This window comes from Hippoglossus stenolepis, chromosome 8 (assembly GCF_022539355.2).
Source record: "Hippoglossus stenolepis isolate QCI-W04-F060 chromosome 8, HSTE1.2, whole genome shotgun sequence".
In the NCBI taxonomy this organism is placed as follows: domain Eukaryota; kingdom Metazoa; phylum Chordata; class Actinopteri; order Pleuronectiformes; family Pleuronectidae; genus Hippoglossus; species Hippoglossus stenolepis.
This window is the reverse complement of record NC_061490.1, coordinates 26,355,914-26,376,749: the sequence shown is the minus strand read 5'-3', so window position 1 is coordinate 26,376,749 and position 20,836 is coordinate 26,355,914. Positions and strand designations below refer to the sequence as shown.

Genomic DNA, 20,836 nt, shown 5'->3' with positions numbered 1-20,836 from the left:
CCGTCAGCAATGAATAAAAACACAGGGACATCAGTTCTGGGACAGTCAGTAGAGAGCAGCCGGCGGAGGAGCCTCCAGTTCCGGGCACAGTCAGCAGAGAGCAGCCGGGAGGAGGAGCCTCCTGTTCCGGGGACAGTCAGCAGAGAGCAGCCGGCGGAGGAGTCTCCTGTTCCGGGACAGTCAGCAGAGAGCAGCCGGCGGAGGAGCCTCCTGTTCCGGGAAAGTCAGCAGAGAGCAGCCGGCGGAGGAGTCTCCTGTTCCGGGAAAGTCAGCAGAGAGCAGCCGGCGGAGGAGCCTCCAGTTCCGGGGACAGTCAGCGGAGAGCAGCCGACGGAGGAGCCTCCAGTTCCGGGACAGTCAGCAGAGAGCAGCCGACGGAGGAGCCTCCAGTTCCGGGGACAGTCAGCGGAGAGCAGCCACGGAGGAGCCTCCAGTTCCGGGGACAGTCAGCAGAGCAGCTGACGGAGGAGCCTCCAGTTCGGGGACAGTCAGCAGAGAGCAGCCGGCGGAGGAGTCTCCTGTTCCGGGAAAGTCAGCAGAGAGCAGCCGGCGGAGGAGCCTCCTGTTCCGGGGACAGTCAGCAGAGAGCAGCCGGCGGAGGAGCCTCCTGTCCGGAAAGTCAGCAGAGAGCAGCCGGCGGAGGAGTCTCCTGTTCCGGGGACAGTCAGCAGAGAGCAGCCGGCGGAGGAGCCTGTTCCGGGGACAGTCAGTAAGACAGGCGGAGTCTCCCGTTTGTCGAGTCTCAACAACGTCACGGTTCGTTTCTCCGGCCTCTCCGCCAGAGCTGCGAGAAGACCCGCCCCTACTCTATCTCTGATTGGTTAGAGTTAGGTAAGCAGGGCGGTGATTGGATAGTCAGAGTCAAAACACGAGGGTAAACCAATCAGAGACAGGCAGGGATTCACCTTCTTCTACGCTACACCTGAGTAATTCTCAGTGATGCTGCCCCTACCGTCTGTCAATGTTGCTTGTCTAACCCTAAACTGAATTTAAACCTAGAACACAAGTAGATTTAATGATTGACATGAAGACTGGATTTCGGTCCCATAATGTCAGTGTAAATAGATTTAGTTCCCACAACACAAAACCACTGCTGGAAATCGGCCTCATAGCGCTTCCTCACTGATGTTCACTGATGTTCAGGTTCACAACAAAACCTTGAATTCTTTTGAAAAGTGAAACGTGTCAAAGTTAAAGTTCAACAACCAAGAAGTGACTCAAACCACATCAAGACAGTTTTGTTAAAAAAGGTAGAATTTTATTCAGGAAGTAAACGACTGTTAATCTATGAATGTGAAAAGTGTAAATGATGTTTGACAGAAAATCACCAAAGGGAACGAACAAATCCAAAATCCACAATAAAAAAGGTTTGACTGTTTTCAGCTTCAAGACAATTAATTACAAATGTTTAAATCAAAAATAACTTAATCTAATAAGAAACACACACATTTTTATCCAAAAATAAAAATGAGTCAAAAGCAAAGATCAGGTTTGTAAAAATGTGTTTTAAATAAAACAAACACAAAAACACATGAATTCTTACAATGTCCAATATTGTAACCTGCAAAACTGCTTATATTTGAAGCCAAATGCATCAAGTCAAATTATAGAATTAATGAATCAAACATTTTCTAACAGAGCAGTTGTTTAATTCAGATTTTCTGATACAAACTCTTGTATGAAGTCGACTTCACTGAAGAAAACTACACAACAGTTTGTAAAGTTGAAGAAATGTTGGTTTTTCCACTTGTTTTTAAAAATTGTCCTTTTTTTATTGGTTAAAATTTTTTCCTACTTTGCTTTGGACTCGAGCAGAGAGCATTAAAAAAGATGAACGATGTGGAGGTAACGTGAAACATTCATAATAATAAAAACAATCATGTAGAAAACTGTTTTTATGAAAACAAACAGAACTAATGAAACAAACTTTTCAGTCCTTTGTGCTGAACTCTTCTTCTCTTGTGAAGTTTCACGACTTCCTGATCTTCATGTGATGAGCTGTGAGAGAACGGTCACAACACCAACATCAAACCAACTTCTATACACTTCACTGGGGCTTTTTTACAACTGCCTTAAAATTCTTGAACATAAAAAATATATGTTATAAATAAGTTTAAGTTGAGAAGAGTGGATTAATTAATTATATATATAATGCGTGTGTGTTCAGATACTCACAGATTTGACTGTCTGTTTGATGTAGTCCTTTTTGCTGCTCAGGTCGTGGTCTGGGAAGCTGTCAAACACCTGAAAGTGTTGTAATTATTTGATGACTTATTCATTTAAAATGAATTTGAAATGTGCAGGATGTAAAGATAGCTCTGCTCCTTTCTCAGGCCTGTGAGCGGAGGCGGCCTCTCACCCTCTGACAGATCTGTTTCATGGTCATCTCCTCCAGATTCGCCTCCTTCAGCAAACTCTGGACCGTGGTCCTTCAGCTGTCCGTCGGTCGGGCTTTCTTGATCATCTTGATGAGCGGCTCGCCGCCGCCTGAACTGTCGCCTGCTGCACGTGAAAACACAAAGCTGTGATGAGGCCGACTGTGGAAATGGTCTGTTACTTACACTGACAGGTGATTCACACTCATCTTTTCTATCACCAGGTAGATGATCAGCTTTAAAGAACCAACACGTTTAGATCAGATCCCTCTCACCTGTGTTCGTGTTGTTTTTGCGGTTGCTGCTGCTGTCGGCCTTCTTTGTCTTGGCCGCAGGTTTGACCACAGCAGGCTTCTTCTTTTTGGGCTGTAAAACAAAATTATTTATTAAACTGTCAGGGCGTAGCAGAGAAAATTACTTATACATGAACATTTAAAGCAATTTTATTAAAATACTGCTGGTATTAATTAACAGTTTCTACTAAAAGAAATATGTAAAGTAAAAATGTCATCAAATAGTGGTACTTATCAGCTTGAACAATGTGGAGTTTGGGCCTAAAAAAATTCCATGCACCAAAAATTTTACACAATTGTTGGAAAGTGAATGAAATATTTCCCAGAGGATCAGAACACAAACATTCCAGTTTTGTGCTTGGGTCGGAAAATCTCACATCATAATCATCATCCTCCTCGTCGTCATCCTCGCCACTGCTAGAGTAAATGCCGCTGGCTTTTGACTTGCGTCCTGCTTTGGACTTTTGGGACTGACGAGCTCATGGTTTTGGATTTGCTCTTTTCTTGGTCGGTGTGCTCGAGTTGTCGCCCGACAGTTTCCTCTTTGACGCCCTCTTCTTCGCAGGGCGACGCTGCCGAGACACAAACAGAAGCTTCAGAATCTAAACTTTAAGGTTTGAAACTACAAGATAAACTTTACTTAAAACTTCAACATTGAAATTAAATGTATTTCATCATAAGAAAATAAAAACACTATTTATTGTCACTGTATCATGTTTTAACAAGCAATGATTCCTTTAGTTCACCTTCCCACTGTTTTTAGGTGCAATGAGGAAAGTCATGATCCTGTCGACCAGATCCATGTAAGCTCCGTTCTTCTTCAGATCCAAAACACCACAGACAACTTTCAGCTTTTTGTTGTTGAAATTTGAATTTCTGCATCAAAAGAACAGAAGAAAACATGAAGCTCATTGTTCACCTTCAGCAATTAAAACAAATCTTTAAATAGATGTAGTTATTCATTTCCATAGAAAGTCATTTGTCATTGTAAAGACAGTCTATTGTCGGTTTATATCAACACAGTTTGAAGGATGGAGAATGTTTCCGCTTTCATTCCCAAAGTTGAAAAGTAATGCTGAGTTGTAGATCAGGTAAAGCTCACTGAGCCTCGGATTCAACCAGATGAAAGTTTCTACACAGAAACTTACTTGGAGAGCTTGTCTCGTTTTTTGATGTACTGTTCACTGTCGCCATCGAAACCAAATCCGTTAAACAGACGCAAGTTCTTCTTTATTGTGGCTATCTGTTGAAAGAGCAAAGAGATCATCCTTAAATAAACTGGGACTGAAAGTGACCGAAGGTGAAAAGGTTTCATCTCGACGGCTGCGGATGTTCGTACCTTTCCCAGTCTGTCGAACAGGATGGCGTGAAGAGGTTTCAGATCAGCTGGCTTCATCTTGGTGAGCTGGAAGCTGGTGCGTGGAATGTCTCCCAATTTATCTCCACTACCTGAAAAGATGTGAAGTCAAAAGAACGTCAGTATTATATCTGTAAATATCCGGATAGCTCCTCTTTAAATAACAAATATTCATCTCCAGGAATGAAGCCATGTCTCTCATAGTTGAATATTCACCATCTTCAATCTTGAGCTTCTCCATTTGCTTGGGTGCCTGGAAATTGAACCTCTCGAAGGTTTTCTTTGGCCGCTTGCCCTCGATGATGTCACCAACAACTGTAACGAGGATGAAAAACAGAAAGTAAACAATAGAGATGTTCCACAACCAACACCAGCATCAAACATGCATCCGATGCTGCCGTAAATGGTGAGTCGCGCATTAGCGAGTATGTGAATCTATGTTTCACTGATGTGATACCACGTCTTTAATGCATTTTAGTACTTTCACCAACTACTGTTTTTAGAGCGGTGAAGAAGTTTAACATCTAAAGCAAACTGAGCCACAGACTAAACTATGACGACCAGTGACAGCTCCTGTATGAACTGATTCGTTTCAGGTTTCACCACCACAGAAGAATCAGCTGTTGTGTCAAACGTGTCTTTACCGGATGCTTTGACACGACTCATGTTCACACTGGAAAGCTCTTCCTGCGACGTCTCCTGCTGGTCCTCCACTTGCTCCTCGGACACTGCAGAGCTGTCCACGGCTTCCTCCACCACTTCACTCATGTCTGCCTCCGTCCGTCTGAGTGTCAACGTGTCCTGACGGGAGGAAGACAAACGGGTTGACAGAGACTTGTATCCAGATGTGTACCAACAAGCACACAGAGGATTTCATAGAGTTCAACTTCTCTGTAGACTGTAAATACAAGTTTATACCAACAATCTGGATTAATATGTGAAAACTGCAGGAAGTATCTGCCGCCGTTGTAAGTATTATCTATTACATATTGAAATACTTATTGACAGCAGCAGCCAACTAAATGCTTGTAAATCAAAGATCCACCTTCTCTCCTCTTCTTCACAATAAACGTCGGAGTTGATTCGCGCGCTCAAACTTGCCCCCGGTTCAAAGCGGTTAGCTCCTGTTAGCCCGCCATCCCACTGCGGAGAGAACTACAACTCCCACACTCCCCGGGCCGCTGCGGCGTGTGTGTGCGCGCTCCTCACCCGGTGCTGACCGTTTCCGGTGACTTTCAGAACCGAACCCGGTGTCGGTGTGGTTCTCGCGGAGCTCCGTGTTGTTAGCTCCGTGTTGTTACCCGCCTCGCTAGCGCGGACTTCTTCTTCTCCTGGGGATTAATGGCGGCTGGCGAACAACTCATCGGCGCATTACCGCCACCGTCTGGAGGAGGAGGAGAGTGCAGCGGTAGATTGGCACTAAAGTAAAGTTCAGATGAAACTTTATTGATCCACACTTGTTACAGCAGCAGCTCAGGATGAAGAGACAAGAGAATCAAACCAACAAGAAAAGACAAGAGAATCAAATCATTCAATGTGACTATGTACAAAGTAAAACCTTTCACTGATGGTTTTTATAGAACTTTATAAGTAAAGTGCAGTGACACAGGATGATTGCACGAGCACCTACATGTTTTTGAATGCTGTACCAATGTGTTCCTGTGTAATTTAAATCTCTGTATTCTTGCCATGTTTTGTGACTGTATTCGTTAATGATAGTTTTGCTTAATGGTGCCTGTACGTCGTTGTTTTGCCAAAATATCTGCCTTCTCATTCCCTTCCACTCCCACGTGAGCAGGAACCCGTAGGAAGGAGATATTCAACCCTCTCTGATATAAATTTAATTATTGCATATATAATAATAAAACAACAATCACCCATTAAATATGTGTTCTCTACTAATAATATTTCCATTCGTAGTGAAAGTTGTATTTTATAGCCTATTTTATTTTGTTTTCATTTTCATGTTCTCTTGCTGACGTCATTCTGAGTCTCTGCTGCTGTAACAACTGTAACGGACCAATGACGATTATCTTATTTTATTATAGATGTGGAGTTAGTTACTGTTGTCTAACTGTGACAGAGTCTCTGAAACATTCCGCTCGTGAGTGTTCATATTTCAAAACTGGAAAAGTGATTCCAGAAGTTTTCAGTTATTTTATCTGCAGCATCTATTCATTCATTGTTTGTGGAGTTCATGTGGACATTTCATTCTGTAAAACGTGAGGAAGACATGAAGCTTTCAGATTTTAAATATCCACCTGGACGTCGTCCTGTCTGCATTGCCCCCTGGTGGCTGGCTGCAATATCTGTCATGAACTCTTTCACCTCCATGTTAGCAGATGGGACATGGACCAAACTAAAACATCTAAGTAGACGTTAAATAAATGTTTGTAAAGATGTTTCTGTCATTTCAGGTCGTTCTTATCTCACTGATGTTTGTTCAGTTTATCAGTTTGGTTTGAATTTGTTATTTGATGATATAAAAACAGTCTCATCTGTCAATCATGACGTATGACATGGTTGGTCAGGTTTGGGACCTCGACCCACGGCTCCACAATCAGAGATATTTTGGCTTCCTTCATGTACATGGGACGAGTGTCGTCCATCTTTATACGGTCTGCAACAACAACCCTCAAACAGTGTGAAGGTCTTCGTGACATTAATCTCCCTCCATATTTTCCTCCACAACATTTTAAACCGGCACAGCGAATCACAGAGCAGAGAAGTGATGCTCCAGGAGCTGCTGCCTCCTCCAGACCCGACTGATGACACGAGTTTTATCTCCTGTTGACAAAGACTGATCAAACTTTATTCAAACCATCTCCGTCAGCAATGAATAAAAACACAGGGACATGTTTGGATTTTAATCAAGAAAATGTGGAGCCGGCGGAGGAGCCTCCAGTTCCGGGGACAGTCAGCAGAGAGCAGCCGACGGAGGAGCCTCCTGTTCCGGGGACAGTCAGCAGAGAGCAGCCGGCGGAGGAGCCTCCTGTTCCGGGGACAGTCAGCAGAGAGCAGCCGGCGGAGGAGTCTCCTGTTCCGGGGACAGTCAGCAGAGAGCAGCCGGCGGAGGAGCCTCCAGTTCCGGGGACAGTCAGCAGAGAGCAGCCGGCGGAGGAGCCTCCAGTTCCGGGAACAGTCAGCAGAGAGCAGCCGGCGGAGGAGCCTCCTGTTCCGGGGACAGTCAGCAGAGAGCAGCCGGCGGAGGAGCCTCCAGTTCCGGGGACAGTCAGCAGAGAGCAGCCGGCGGAGGAGCCTCCAGTTCCGGGGACAGTCAGCAGAGAGCAGCCGACGGAGGAGCGTCCTGTTCCGTGTCGAGTCTCAACAACGTCACGGTTCGTTTCTCCGGGTCTTCTCCGCCAGAGCTGCGAGAAGACCCGCCCCCCACTCTATCTCTGATTGGTTACAGTTAGGTAAGCAGGGCGGTGATTGGATAGTCAAAGTCAAAACACGAGGGTAAACCAATCAGAGACAGGCAGGGATTCACCTTCTTCTTCGCTACACCTGAGTAATTCTCAGTGATGCTGCCCCCTACCGTCTGTCAATGTTGCTTGTCTAACCCTAAACTGAACTTAAACCTAGAACACAAGTAGATTTAATGATTGACATGAAGACTGGATTTCGGTCCCATAATGTCAGTGTAAATAGATTTAGTTCCCACAACACAAAACCACTGCTGGGAAATCGGCCTCATAGCGTTTCCTCACTGATGTTCACTGATGTTCAGGTTCACAACAAAACCTTGAATTCTTTTTGAAAAGTGAAACGTGTCAAAGTTAAAGTTCAACAACCAAGAAGTGACTCAAACCACATCAAGACAGTTTTGTTAAAAAAGGTAGAATTTTAATCAGGAAGTAAACGACTGTTAATCTATGAATGTGAAAAGTGTAAATGATGTTTGACAGAAAATCACCAAAGGGAACGAACAAATCCAAAATCCACAATAAAAAAGGTTTGACTGTTTTCAGCTTCAAGACAATTAATTACAAATGTTTAAATCAAAAATAACTTAATCTAATAAGAAACACACACATTTTTATCCAAAAATAAAAATGAGTCAAAAGCAAAGATCAGGTTTGTAAAAATGTGTTTTAAATAAAAACAAACACAAAAACACATGAATTCTTACAATGTCCAATATTGTAACCTGCAAAACTGCTTATATTTGAAGCCAAATGCATCAAGTCAAATTATAGAATTAATGAATCAAACATTTTCTAACAGAGCAGTTGTTTAATTCAGATTTTCTGATACAAACTCTTGTATGAAGTCGACTTCACTGAAGAAAACTACACAACAGTTTGTAAAGTTGAAGAAATGTTGGTTTTTCCACTTGTTTTGAAAAATTGTCCTTTTTTTATTGATTAAAATTTTTTTTCCTACTTTGCTTTGGACTCGAGCAGAGAGCATTAAAAAAGATGAACGATGTGGAGTTAACGTGAAACATTCATAATAATAAAAAACAATCATGTATAAAACAATTTTTTATGAAAACAAACAGAACTAATGAAACAAACTTTTCAGTCCTTTGTGCTGAACTCTTCTTCTCTTGTGAAGTTTCACGACTTCCTGATCTTCATGTGATGAGCTGTGAGAGAACGGTCACAACACCAACATCAAACCAACTTCTATACACTTCACTGGGGCTTTTTTACGACTGCCTTAAAATTCTTGAACATAAAAAATATATGTTATAAATAAGTTTAAGTTGAGAAGAGTGGATTAATTAATTATATATATATGCGTGTGTGTTCAGATACTCACAGATTTGACTGTCTGTTTGATGTAGTCCTTTTTGCTGCTCAGGTCGTGGTCTGGGAAGCTGTCAAACACCTGAAAGTGTTGTAATTATTTGATGACTTATTCATTTAAAATGAATTTGAAATGTGCAGGATGTAAAGATAGCTCTGCTCCTTTCTCAGGCCTGTGAGCGGAGGCGGCCTCTCACCCTCTGACAGATCTGTTTCATGGTCATCTCCTCCAGATTCGCCTCCTTCAGCAAACTCTGGACCGTGTCCTTCAGCTGTCCGTCGGTCGGGGCTTTCTTGATCATCTTGATGAGCGGCTCGTCGTCGCCTGAACTGTCGCCTGCTGCACGTGAAAACACAAAGCTGTGATGAGGCCGACTGTGGAAATGGTCTGTTACTTACACTGACAGGTGATTCACACTCATCTTTTTCTATCACCAGGTAGATGATCAGCTTTAAAGAACCAACACGTTTAGATCAGATCCCTCACCTGTGTTCGTGTTGTTTTTGTGTTGCTGCTGCTGTCGGCCTTCTTTGTCTTGGCCGCAGGTTTGACCACAGCAGGCTTCTTCTTTTGGGCTGTAAAACAAAATTATTTATTAAACTGTCAGGCGTAGCAGAGAAAATTACTTATACATGAACATTTAAAGCAATTTTATTAAAATACTGCTGGTATTAATTAACAGTTTCTACTAAAAGAAATATGTAAACTAAAAATGTCATCAAATAGTGGTACTTATCAGCTTGAACAATGTGGAGTTTGGGCCTAAAAAAATTCCATGCACCAAAAATTTTACACAATTGTTGGAAAGTGAATGAAATATTTCCCAGAGGATCAGAACACAAACATTCCAGTTTTGTGCTTGGGTCGGAAAATCTCACATCATAATCATCATCCTCCTCGTCGTCATCCTCGTCACTGCTAGAGTAAATGCCGCTGGCTTTGGACTTGCGTCCTGCTTTGGACTTTTTGGGACTGGACGAGCTCATGGGTTTGGATTTGCTCTTTTTCTTGGTCGGTGTCTTCGAGTTGTCGCCCGACAGTTTCCTCTTTGACGTCCTCTTCTTCTTCGCAGGGCGACGCTGCCGAGACACAAACAGAAGATTCAGAATCTAAACTTTAAGGTTTGAAACTACAAGATAAACTTTACTTAAAACTTCAACATTGAAATTAAATGTATTTCATCATAAGAAAATAAAAACACTATTTATTGTCACTGTATCATGTTTTAACAAGCAATGATTCCTTTAGTTCACCTTCCCACTGTTTTTAGGTGCAATGAGGAAAGTCATGATCCTGTCGACCAGATCCATGTAAGCTCCGTTCTTCTTCAGATCCAAAACACCACAGACAACTTTCAGCTTTTTGTTGTTGAAATTTGAATTTCTGCATCAAAAGAACAGAAGAAAACATGAAGCTCATTGTTCACCTTCAGCAATTAAAACAAATCTTTAAATAGATGTAGTTATTCATTTCCATAGAAAGTCATTTGTCATTGTAAAGACAGTCTATTGTCGGTTTATATCAACACAGTTTGAAGGATGGAGAATGTTTCCGCTTTCATTCCCAGAGTTGAAAAGTAATGCTGAGTTGTAGATCAGGTAAAGCTCACTGAGCCTCGGATTCAACCAGATGAAAGTTTCTACACAGAAACTTACTTGCGGAGCTTGTCTCGTTTTTTGATGTACTGTTCACTGTCGCCATCGAAACCAAATCCGTTAAACAGACGCAAGTTCTTCTTTATTGTGGCTATCTGTTGAAAGAGCAAAGAGATCATCCTTAAATAAACTGGGACTGAAAGTGACCGAAGGTGAAAAGGTTTCATCTCGACGGCTGCGGATGTTCGTACCTTTCCCAGTCTGTCGAACAGGATGGCGTGAAGAGGTTTCAGATCAGCTGGCTTCATCTTGGTGAGCTGGAAGCTGGTGCGTGGAATGTCTCCCAATTTATCTCCACTACCTGAAAAGATGTGAAGTCAAAAGAACGTCAGTATTATATCTGTAAATATCCGGATAGCTCCTCTTTAAATAACAAATATTCATCTCCAGGAATGAAGCCATGTCTCTCATAGTTGAATATTCACCATCTTCAATCTTGAGCTTCTCCATTTGCTTGGGTGCCTGGAAATTGAACCTCTCAAGGTTTTCTTTGGCGCTGCCCTCGATGATGTCACCAACAACTGTAACGAGGATGAAAACAGAAAGTAAACAATAGAGATGTTCCACAACCAACACCAGCATCAAACATGCATCCGATGCTGCCGTAAATGGCAGATCGCGCATTAGCGAGTATGTGAATCTATGTTTCACTGATGTGATACCACGCCTTTAATGCATTTTAGTACTTTCACCAACTACTGTTTTTAGAGCGGTGAAGAAGTTTAACATCTAAAGCAAACTGAGCCACAGACTAAACTATGACGACCAGTGACAGCTCCTGTATGAACTGATTCGTTTCAGGTTTCACCACCACAGAAGAATCAGCTGTTGTGTCAAACGTGTCTTTACCGGATGCTTTGACACGACTCATGTTCACACTGGAAAGCTCTTCCTGCGACGTCTCCTGCTGGTCCTCCACTTGCTCCTCGGACACTGCAGAGCTGTCCACGGCTTCCTCCACCACTTCACTCATGTCTGCCTCCGTCCGTCTGAGTGTCAACGTGTCCTGACGGGAGGAAGACAAACGGGTTGACAGAGACTTGTATCCAGATGTGTACCAACAAGCACACAGAGGATTTCATAGAGTTCAACTTCTCTGTAGACTGTAAATACAAGTTTATACCAACAATCTGGATTAATATGTGAAAACTGCAGGAAGTATCTGCCGCCGTTGTAAGTATTATCTATTACATATTGAAATACTTATTGGACAGCAGCAGCCAACTAAATGCTTGTAAATCAAAGATCCACCTTCTCTCTCCTTCTTCTTCACAATAAACGTCGGAGTTGATTCGCGCGCTCAAACTTGCCCCCGGTTCAAAGCGGTTAGCTCCTGTTAGCCCGCCATCCCACTGCGGAGAGAACTACAACTCCCACACTTCCCGGGCCGCTGCGGCGTGTGTGTGTGCGCGCTCCTCACCCGGTGCTGACCGTTTCCGGTGACTTTCAGAACCGAACCCGGTGTCGGTGTGTGTCTGCGCGGAGCTCCGTGTTGTTAGCTCCGTGTTGTTACCCGCCTCCTGCTAGCGCGGACTTCTTCTTCTCCTGGGGATTAATGGCGGCTGGCGAACAACTCATCGGCGCATTACCGCCACCGTCTGGAGGAGGAGGAGAGTGCAGCGGTAGATTGGCACTAAAGTAAAGTTCAGATGAAACTTTATTGATCCACACTTGTTACAGCAGCAGCTCAGGATGAAGAGACAAGAGAATCAAACCAACAAGAAAAGACAAGAGAATCAAATCATTCAATGTGACTATGTACAAAGTAAAACCTTTCACTGATGGTTTTATAGAACTTTATAAGTAAAGTGCAGTGACACAGGATGATTGCCCGAGCACCTACATGTTTTTGAATGCTGTACCAATGTGTTCCTGTGTAATTTAAATCTCTGTATTCTTGCCATGTTTTGTGACTGTATTCGTTAATGATAGTTTTGCTTAATGGTGCCTGTACGTCGTTGTTTTGCCAAAATATCTGCCTTCTCATTCCCTTCCACTCCCACGTGAGCAGGAACCCGTAGGAAGGAGATATTCAACCCTCTCTGATATAAATTTAATTATTGCATATATAATAATAAAACAACAATCACCCATTAAATATGTTTCTCTACTAATAATATTTCCATTCGTAGTGAAAGTTGTATTTTATAGCCTATTTTATTTTGTTTTCATTTTCATGTTCTCTTGCTGACGTCATTCTGAGTCTCTGCTGCTGTAACAACTGTAACGGACCAATGACGATTATCTTATCTTATTATAGATGTGGAGTTAGTTACTGTTGTCTAACTGTGACAGAGTCTCTGAAACATTCCGCTCGTGAGTGTTCATATTTCAAAACTGGAAAAGTGATTCCAGAAGTTTTCAGTTATTTTATCTACAGCATCTATTCATTCATTGTTTGTGGAGTTCATGTGGACATTTCATTCTGTAAAACGTGAGGAAGACATGAAGCTTTCAGATTTTAAATATCCACCTGGACGTCGTCCTGTCTGCATTGCCCCCTGGTGGCTGGCTGCAATATCTGTCATGAACTCTTTCACCTCCATGTTAGCAGATGGGACATGGACCAAACTAAAACATCTAAGTAGACGTTAAATAAATGTTTGTAAAGATGTTTCTGTCATTTCAGGTCGTTCTTATCTCTCTGATGTTTGTTCAGTTTATCAGTTTGGTTTTGAATTTGTTATTTGATGATATAAAAACAGTCTCATCTGTCAATCATGATGTATGACATGGTTGGTAAGGTTTGGGACCTCGACCCACGGCTCCACAATCAGAGATATTTTGGCTTCCTTCATGTACATGGGACGAGTGTCGTCCATCTTTATACGGTCTGCAACAACAACCCTCAAACAGTGTGAAGGTCTTCGTGACATTAATCTCCCCATATTTTCCTCCACAACATTTTAAACCGGCACAGCGAATCACAGAGCAGAGAAGTGATGCTCCAGGAGCTGCTGCCTCCTCCAGACCCGACTGATGACACGAGTTTTATCTCCTGTTGACAAAGACTGATCAAACTTTATTCAAACCATCTCCGTCAGCAATGAATAAAAACACAGGGACATGTTTGGATTTTAATCAAGAAAATGTGGAGCCGGCGGAGGAGCCTCCAGTTCCGGGGACAGTCAGCAAAGAGCAGCCGACGGAGGAGTCTCCTGTTCCGGGGACAGTCAGCAAAGAGCAGCCGGCGGAGGAGCCTCCTGTTCCGGGGACAGTCAGCAGAGAGCAGCCGGCGGAGGAGCCTCCTGTTCCGGGGACAGTCAGCAGACAGCAGCCGGCGGAGGAGCCTCCAGTTCCGGGAAAGTCAGCAGAGAGCAGCCGGCGGAGGAGCCTCCTGTTCCGGGGACAGTCAGCAGAGAGCAGCCGACGGAGGAGCCTCCAGTTCCGGGGAAAGTCAGCAGAGAGCAGCCGGCGGAGGAGCCTCCAGTTCGGGAAAGTCAGCAGAGAGCAGCCGGCGGAGGAGCCTCCTGTTCCGGGGACAGTCAGCAGAGAGCAGCCGACGGAGGAGCCTCCAGTTCCGGGGACAGTCAGCAGAGAGCAGCCGGCGGAGGAACCTCCTGTTCCGGGGACAGTCAGCAGAGAGCAGCCGACGGAGGAGTCTCTTGTTCCGTGTCGAGTCTCAACAACGTCACGGTTCGTTTCTCCGGGTCTTCTCCGCCCGAGTTGCGAGAAGACCCGCCCCCTACTCTATCTCTGATTGGTTAGAGTTAGGTAAGCAGGGCGGTGATTGGATAGTCAGAGTCAAAACACGAGGGTAAACCAATCAGAGACAGGCAGGGATTCACCTTCTTCTTCGCTACACCTGAGTAATTCTCAGTGATGCTGCCCCTACCGTCTGTCAATGTTGCTTGTCTAACCCTAAACTGAACTTAAACCTAGAACACAAGTAGATTTAATGATTGACATGAAGACTGGATTTCGGTCCCATAATGTCAGTGTAAATAGATTTAGTTCCCACAACACAAAACCACTGCTGGGAAATCGGCCTCATAGCGTTTCCTCACTGATGTTCACTGATGTTCAGGTTCACAACAAAACCTTGAAATTCTTTTGAAAAGTGAAACGTGTCAAGCTAAAAGTTCAACAACCAAGAAGTGACTCAAACCACATCAAGACAGTTTTGTTAAAAAAGGTAGAATTTTAATCAGGAAGTAAACGACTGTTAATCTATGAATGTGAAAAGTGTAAATGATGTTTGACAGAAAATCACCAAAGGGAACGAACAAATCCAAAATCCACAATAAAAAAGGTTTGACTGTTTTCAGCTTCAAGACAATTAATTACAAATGTTTAAATCAAAAATAACTTAATCTAATAAGAAACACACACATTTTTATCCAAAATAAAAATGAGTCAAAAGCAAAGATCAGGTTTGTAAAATGTGTTTTAAATAAAAACAAACACAAAAACACATGAATTCTTACAATGTCCAATATTGTAACCTGCAAAACTGCTTATATTTGAAGCCAAATGCATCAAGTCAAATTATAGAATTAATGAATCAAACATTTTCTAACAGAGCAGTTGTTTAATTCAGATTTTCTGATACAAACTCTTGTATGAAGTCGACTTCACTGAAGAAAACTACACAACAGTTTGTAAAGTTGAAGAAATGTTGGTTTTTCCACTTGTTTTAAAAATTGTCCTTTTTTATTGATTAAAATTTTTTCCTACTTTGCTTTGGACTCGAGCAGAGAGCATTAAAAAGATGAACGATGTGGAGGTAACGTGAAACATTCATAATAATAAAAACAATCATGTAGAAAACTGTTTTTATGAAAACAAACAGAACTAATGAAACAAACTTTTCAGTCCTTTGTGCTGAACTCTTCTTCTCTTGTGAAGTTTCACGACTTCCTGATCTTCATGTGATGAGCTGTGAGAGAACGGTCACAACACCAACATCAAACCAACTTCTATACACTTCACTGGGGCTTTTATTACTGCCTTAAAATTCTTGAACATAAAAACATATGTTATAAATAAGTTTAAGTTGAGAAGAGTGGATTAATTAATTATATATATATGCGTGTGTGTTCAGATACTCACAGATTTGACTGTCTGTTTGATGTAGTCCTTTTTGCTGCTCAGGTCGTGGTCTGGGAAGCTGTCAAACACCTGAAAGTGTTGTAATTATTTGATGACTTATTCATTTAAAATGAATTTGAAATGTGCAGGATGTAAAGATAGCTCTGCTCCTTTCTCAGGCCTGTGAGCGGAGGCGGCCTCTCACCCTCTGACAGATCTGTTTCATGGTCATCTCCTCCAGATTCGCCTCCTTCAGCAAACTCTGGACCGTGTCCTTCAGCTGTCCGTCGGTCGGGCTTTCTTGATCATCTTGATGAGCGGCTTGTCGTCGCCTGAACTGTCGCCTGCTGCACGTGAAAACACAAAGCTGTGATGAGGCCGACTGTGGAAATGGTCTGTTACTTACACTGACAGGTGATTCACACTCATCTTTTCTATCACCAGGTAGATGATCAGCTTTAAAGAACCAACACGTTTAGATCAGATCCCTCACCTGTGTTCGTGTTGTTTTGGTTGCTGCTGCTGTCGGCCTTCTTTGTCTTGGCCGCAGGTTTGACCACAGCAGGCTTCTTCTTTTTGGGCTGTAAAACAAAATTATTTATTAAACTGTCAGGGCGTAGCAGAGAAAATTACTTATACATGAACATTTAAAGCAATTTCATTAAAATACTGCTGGTATTAATTAACAGTTTCTACTAAAAGAAATATGTAAAGTAAAAATGTCATCAAATAGTGGTACTTATCAGCTTGAACAATGTGGAGTTTGGGCCTAAAAAAAATTCCATTAACCAAACATTTTACACAATTGTTGCAAAATGTTTACTAAGACTTTATTTAAGTAATTAAAAAAAAAAATACAACCAATTACATAGAACTCAAATTGAGAATATAAATGTACATCTTATAAAGTGGATACTGATTTAAAACTGGTAAAACTGTGATATTCCATTTTTTGCAGGGTAATAAAAACAAGGTGTTACCTTCTCCTCAGGTTCGCTGACGCTGTCGGACTCTGACTCGTCTGAAACGTCCTTCTTCGCTCTCTTCTTAGGAGGACCCGTCTTCTTCGCTGGCGTCCTTTGTCTTTTCACTGACGCTGATTTCTTTGATGCGCTCTTCCCTCTGCTCAACTCTGATTTTGAAGACTGACACAAAAATGTTAGTTACTAAAATGGAAAGTGAATGAAACATTTCCCAGAGGATCAGAACACAAACATTCCAGTTTTGTGCTTGGGTCGGAAAATCTCACATCATAATCCTCATCCTCAACGTCATCGTCGCCCTCCTCCTCTTCGTCAGCAGAATGCTCCGACTTGTCGGACTGGTCTTCCTCTTTCTCTGACAGTTTCTCCTCCATGTCTGATCCCTCAGCCTCAGCCGACGCCCCCACCTTCTCATCCTCCTCCTCATCATCCTCGTCACTGCTAGAGTCCATGACGATGGCTTTGGACTTGCTTCCTGCTTTGGACTTTTTGGGACTGGACGAGCTCATGGGTTTGGATTTGCTCTTTTTCTTGGTCGGTGTCTTCGAGTTGTCGCCCGACAGTTTCTTCTTTGACTTCCTCTTCTTCCTCACAGGGAGACGCTGCCGAGACACAAACAAAAAATAAAAAATAAAAACACTATTTATTGTCACTGTATCATGTTTTAACAAGCAATGATTCCTTTAGTTCACCTTCCCACTGTTTTTAGGTGCAATGAGGAAACTCATGATCCTGTCGACCAGATCCATGTGAGCTCCTTTCTTCTCCAGATCCAAAACACCACAGACAACTTTCAGCTTTGTGTTGTTGAAATTTGAATTTCTGCATCAAAAGAACAGAAGAAAACATGAAGCTCATTGTTCACCTTCAGCAATTAAAACAAATCTTTAAATAGATGTAGTTATTCATTTCCATAGAAAGTCATTTGTCATTGTAAAGACAGTCTATTGTCGGTTTATACCAACACAGTTTGAAGGATGGAGAATGTTTCCGCTTTCATTCCCAGAGTTGAAAAGTAATGCTGAGTTGTAGATCAGGTAAAGCTCACTGAGCCTCGGATTCAACCAGATGAAAGTTTCTACACAGAAACTTACTTGCGGAGCTTGTCTCGTTTTTTGATGTACTGTTCACTGTCGCCATCGAAACCAAATCCGTTAAACAGACGCAAGTTCTTCTTTATTGTGGCTATCTGTTGAAAGAGCAAAGAGATCATCCTTAAAGGGGACATATCATGCAAATTCCACTTTGTTAGTGCTTCTACAGGTTAATGTGGGTATCTGGCATGTCTACCAACCCAAAAACTCTGGGAAAAAAACACTCGCGTGTTTTGTTATAGTTCCTCTAAGTCAGAAACGTCATGCTTGAGTGACTCGATTGAGCTTCCTGGGTTTTGTGTCGTAACAAGGAACTGGAAGTCTCCCTACATGGTCTTGGCCCACCCCCCACCTCATCCCCCGTCCCCCCCACACTCGTTACGCCGGGTTTACACCGGAGGCAGCGAGGCAGCGCAGCGCCGTTCTCCAGCGCGCAGCCGCCTGGCTGTTCACACGGGACGAGCATTTCTCCGCTGGTCAGCCCCATAGACTGTATATATAAGGTCAGCCCGCGATTCTGCTTTCTCCGCTTGTTGTTGTACCCGTTGAATGTCGGGTTCGGGGTAAATGATGGTCTTCATAGCCCCCCCACCCCTCTTCTTTCTCTGTCTGTCTGCTTGTGTGCTTGTAGTGGGGGCAGAGGGGGACATTTAATTATGTGATTGGGAAAATTAACACTCCAGGACAACAGAAGGGGAATACAAAGTATGGGATGCATATTTGATAATTTATATCGTATAAAATATGTAATTTATATCGTTTAAAATCATGGGGAGAGAGAGGGGGGGGGGCGAGCTGGCTCATTAGCATTTAAAGGAACAGGCACTCAAAACAGGTCGCTCTGTGGAGGGCTGTTTTATACAGGGTAAAAAGGAGCTGTTTTATATGATCCTTGTGGTATTTTGACCAAAGTATGTTACAGACATTTCATTAAGACCCCAAGGAACCATATCAACTTGTGGTAAAATGGGCATGCTATGTCCCCTTTAAATAAACTGGGACTGAAAGTGACCGAAGGTGAAAAGGTTTCATCTCGACGGCTGCGGATGTTCGTACCTTTCCCGGTCTGTCGAACAGGATGGCGTGAAGAGGTTTCAGATCAGCTGGCTTCATCTTGGTGAGCTGGAAGCTGGTGCGTGGAATGTCTCCCAATTTATCTCCACTACCTGAAAAGATGTGAAGTCAAAAGAACGTCAGTATTATATCTGTAAATATCCGGATAGCTCATCTTTAAATAACAAATATTCATCTCCAGGAATGAAGCCATGTCTCTCATAGTTGAATATTCACCATCTTCAATCTTGAGCTTCTCCATTTGCTTGGGTGCCTGGAAATTGAACCTCGCGATGGTTTTCTTTGGCCGCTTGCCCTCGATGATGTCACCAACAACTGTAACGAGGATGAAAAACAGAAAGTAAACAATAGAGATGTTCCACAACCAACACCAGCATCAAACATGCATCCGATGCTGCCGTAAATGGTGAGTCGCACATTAGCGAGTATGTGAATCTATGTTTCACTGATGTGATACCACGTCTTTAATGCATTTTAGTACTTTCACCAACTACTGTTTTTAGAGCGGTGAAGAAGTTTAACATCTAAAGCAAACTGAGCCACAGACTAAACTATGACGACCAGTGACAGCTCCTGTATGAACTGATTCGTTTCAGGTTTCACCACCACAGAAGAATCAGCTGTTGTGTCAAACGTGTCTTTACCGGATGCTTTGACACGACTCATGTTCACACTGGAAAGCTCTTCCTGCGACGTCTCCTGCTGGTCCTCCACTTGCTCCTCGGACACTGCAGAGCTGTCCACGGCTTCCTCCACCACTTCACTCATGTCTGCCTCCGTCCGTCTGAGTGTCAACGTGTCCTGACGGGAGGAAGACAAACGGGTTGACAGAGACTTGTATCCAGATGTGTACCAACAAGCACACAGAGGATTTCATAGAGTTCAACTTCTCTGTAGACTGTAAATACAAGTTTATACCAACAATCTGGATTAATATGTGAAAACTGCAGGAAGTATCTGCCGCCGTTGTAAGTATTATCTATTACATATTGAAATACTTATTGGACAGCAGCAGCCAACTAAATGCTTGTAAATCAAAGATCCACCTTCTCTCTCCTTCTTCTTCACAATAAACGTCGGAGTTGATTCGCGCGCTCAAACTTGCCCCCGGTTCAAAGCGGTTAGCTCCTGTTAGCCCGCCATCCCACTGCGGAGAGAACTACAACTCCCACACTTCCCCGGGCCGCTGCGGCGTGTGTGTGTGCGCGCTCCTCACCCGGTGCTGACCGTTTCCGGTGACTTTCAGAACCGAACCCGGTGTCGGTGTGGTCTGCGCGGAGCTCCGTGTTGTTAGCTCCGTGTTGTTACCCGCCTCCGCTAGCGCGGACTTCTTCTTCTCCTGGGGATTAATGGCGGCTGGCGAACAACTCATCGGTGCATTACCGCCACCGTCTGGAGGAGGAGGAGAGTGCAGCGGTAGATTGGCACTAAAGTAAAGTTCAGATGAAACTTTATTGATCCACACTTGTTACAGCAGCAGCTCAGGATGAAGAGACAAGAGAATCAAACCAACAAGAAAAGACAAGAGAATCAAATCATTCAATGTGACTATGTACAAAGTAAAACCTTTCACTGAGGGTTTTTATAGAACTTTATAAGTAAAGTGCAGTGACACAGGATGATTGCACGAGCACCTACATGTTTTTGAATGCTGTACCAATGTGTTCCTGTGTAATTTAAATCTCTGTATTCTTGCCATGTTTTGTGACTGTATTCGTTAATGATAGTTTTGCTTAATGGTGCCTGTACTGCGTTGTTTTGCCAAAATATCTGCCTTCTCATTCCCTTCCACTCCCACGTGAGCAGGAACCCGTAGGAAGGAGATATTCAACCCTCTCTGATATAAATTTAATTATTGCATATATAATAATAATAAAACAACAACAATCACCCCTTAAATATGTTTCTCTACTAATAATATTTCCATTCGTAGTGAAAGTTGTATTTTATAGCCTATTTTATTCTGTTTTCATTTTCATGTTCTCTTGCTGACGTCATTCTGAGTCTCTGCTGCTGTAACAACTGTAACGGACCAATGACGATTATCTTATCTTATTATAGATGTGGAGTTAGTTACTGTTGTCTAACTGTGACAGAGTCTCTGAAACATTCCGCTCATTAGTGTTCATATTTCAAAACTGGAAAAGTGATTCCAGACGTTTTCAGTTATTTTATCTGCAGCATCTATTCATTCATTGTTTGTGGAGTTCATGTGGACA

The 20,836-nt window shown here is 42.9% G+C and overlaps 1 protein-coding gene and 1 long non-coding RNA gene across 2 annotated transcripts; both read right to left on the bottom strand.

Annotated features, from left to right (window-relative positions):
- Window positions 1-1,236: 1,236 nt before the first annotated feature.
- dek (DEK proto-oncogene) lies at window positions 1,237-19,881 on the bottom strand. Its single transcript, XM_047341049.1, is given in 12 exon segments — window positions 1,237-1,998; window positions 2,176-2,244; window positions 2,360-2,502; window positions 2,651-2,741; window positions 16,447-16,611; window positions 16,716-17,051; window positions 17,142-17,271; window positions 17,544-17,638; window positions 18,600-18,709; window positions 18,834-18,932; window positions 19,262-19,418; window positions 19,834-19,881. Coding segments are annotated over 11 exon segments (1,374 nt in total). The 5' UTR covers window positions 19,386-19,418; window positions 19,834-19,881; the 3' UTR covers window positions 1,237-1,986.
- LOC124852294 lies at window positions 7,850-9,288 on the bottom strand. The gene is made up of 4 exons (XR_007032904.1): window positions 9,267-9,288; window positions 8,977-9,119; window positions 8,793-8,861; window positions 7,850-8,616 (listed from the first exon to the last, which is right to left on the bottom strand). It is a non-coding gene; the product is annotated as an uncharacterized LOC124852294 (long non-coding RNA).
- Window positions 19,882-20,836: the final 955 nt, after the last annotated feature.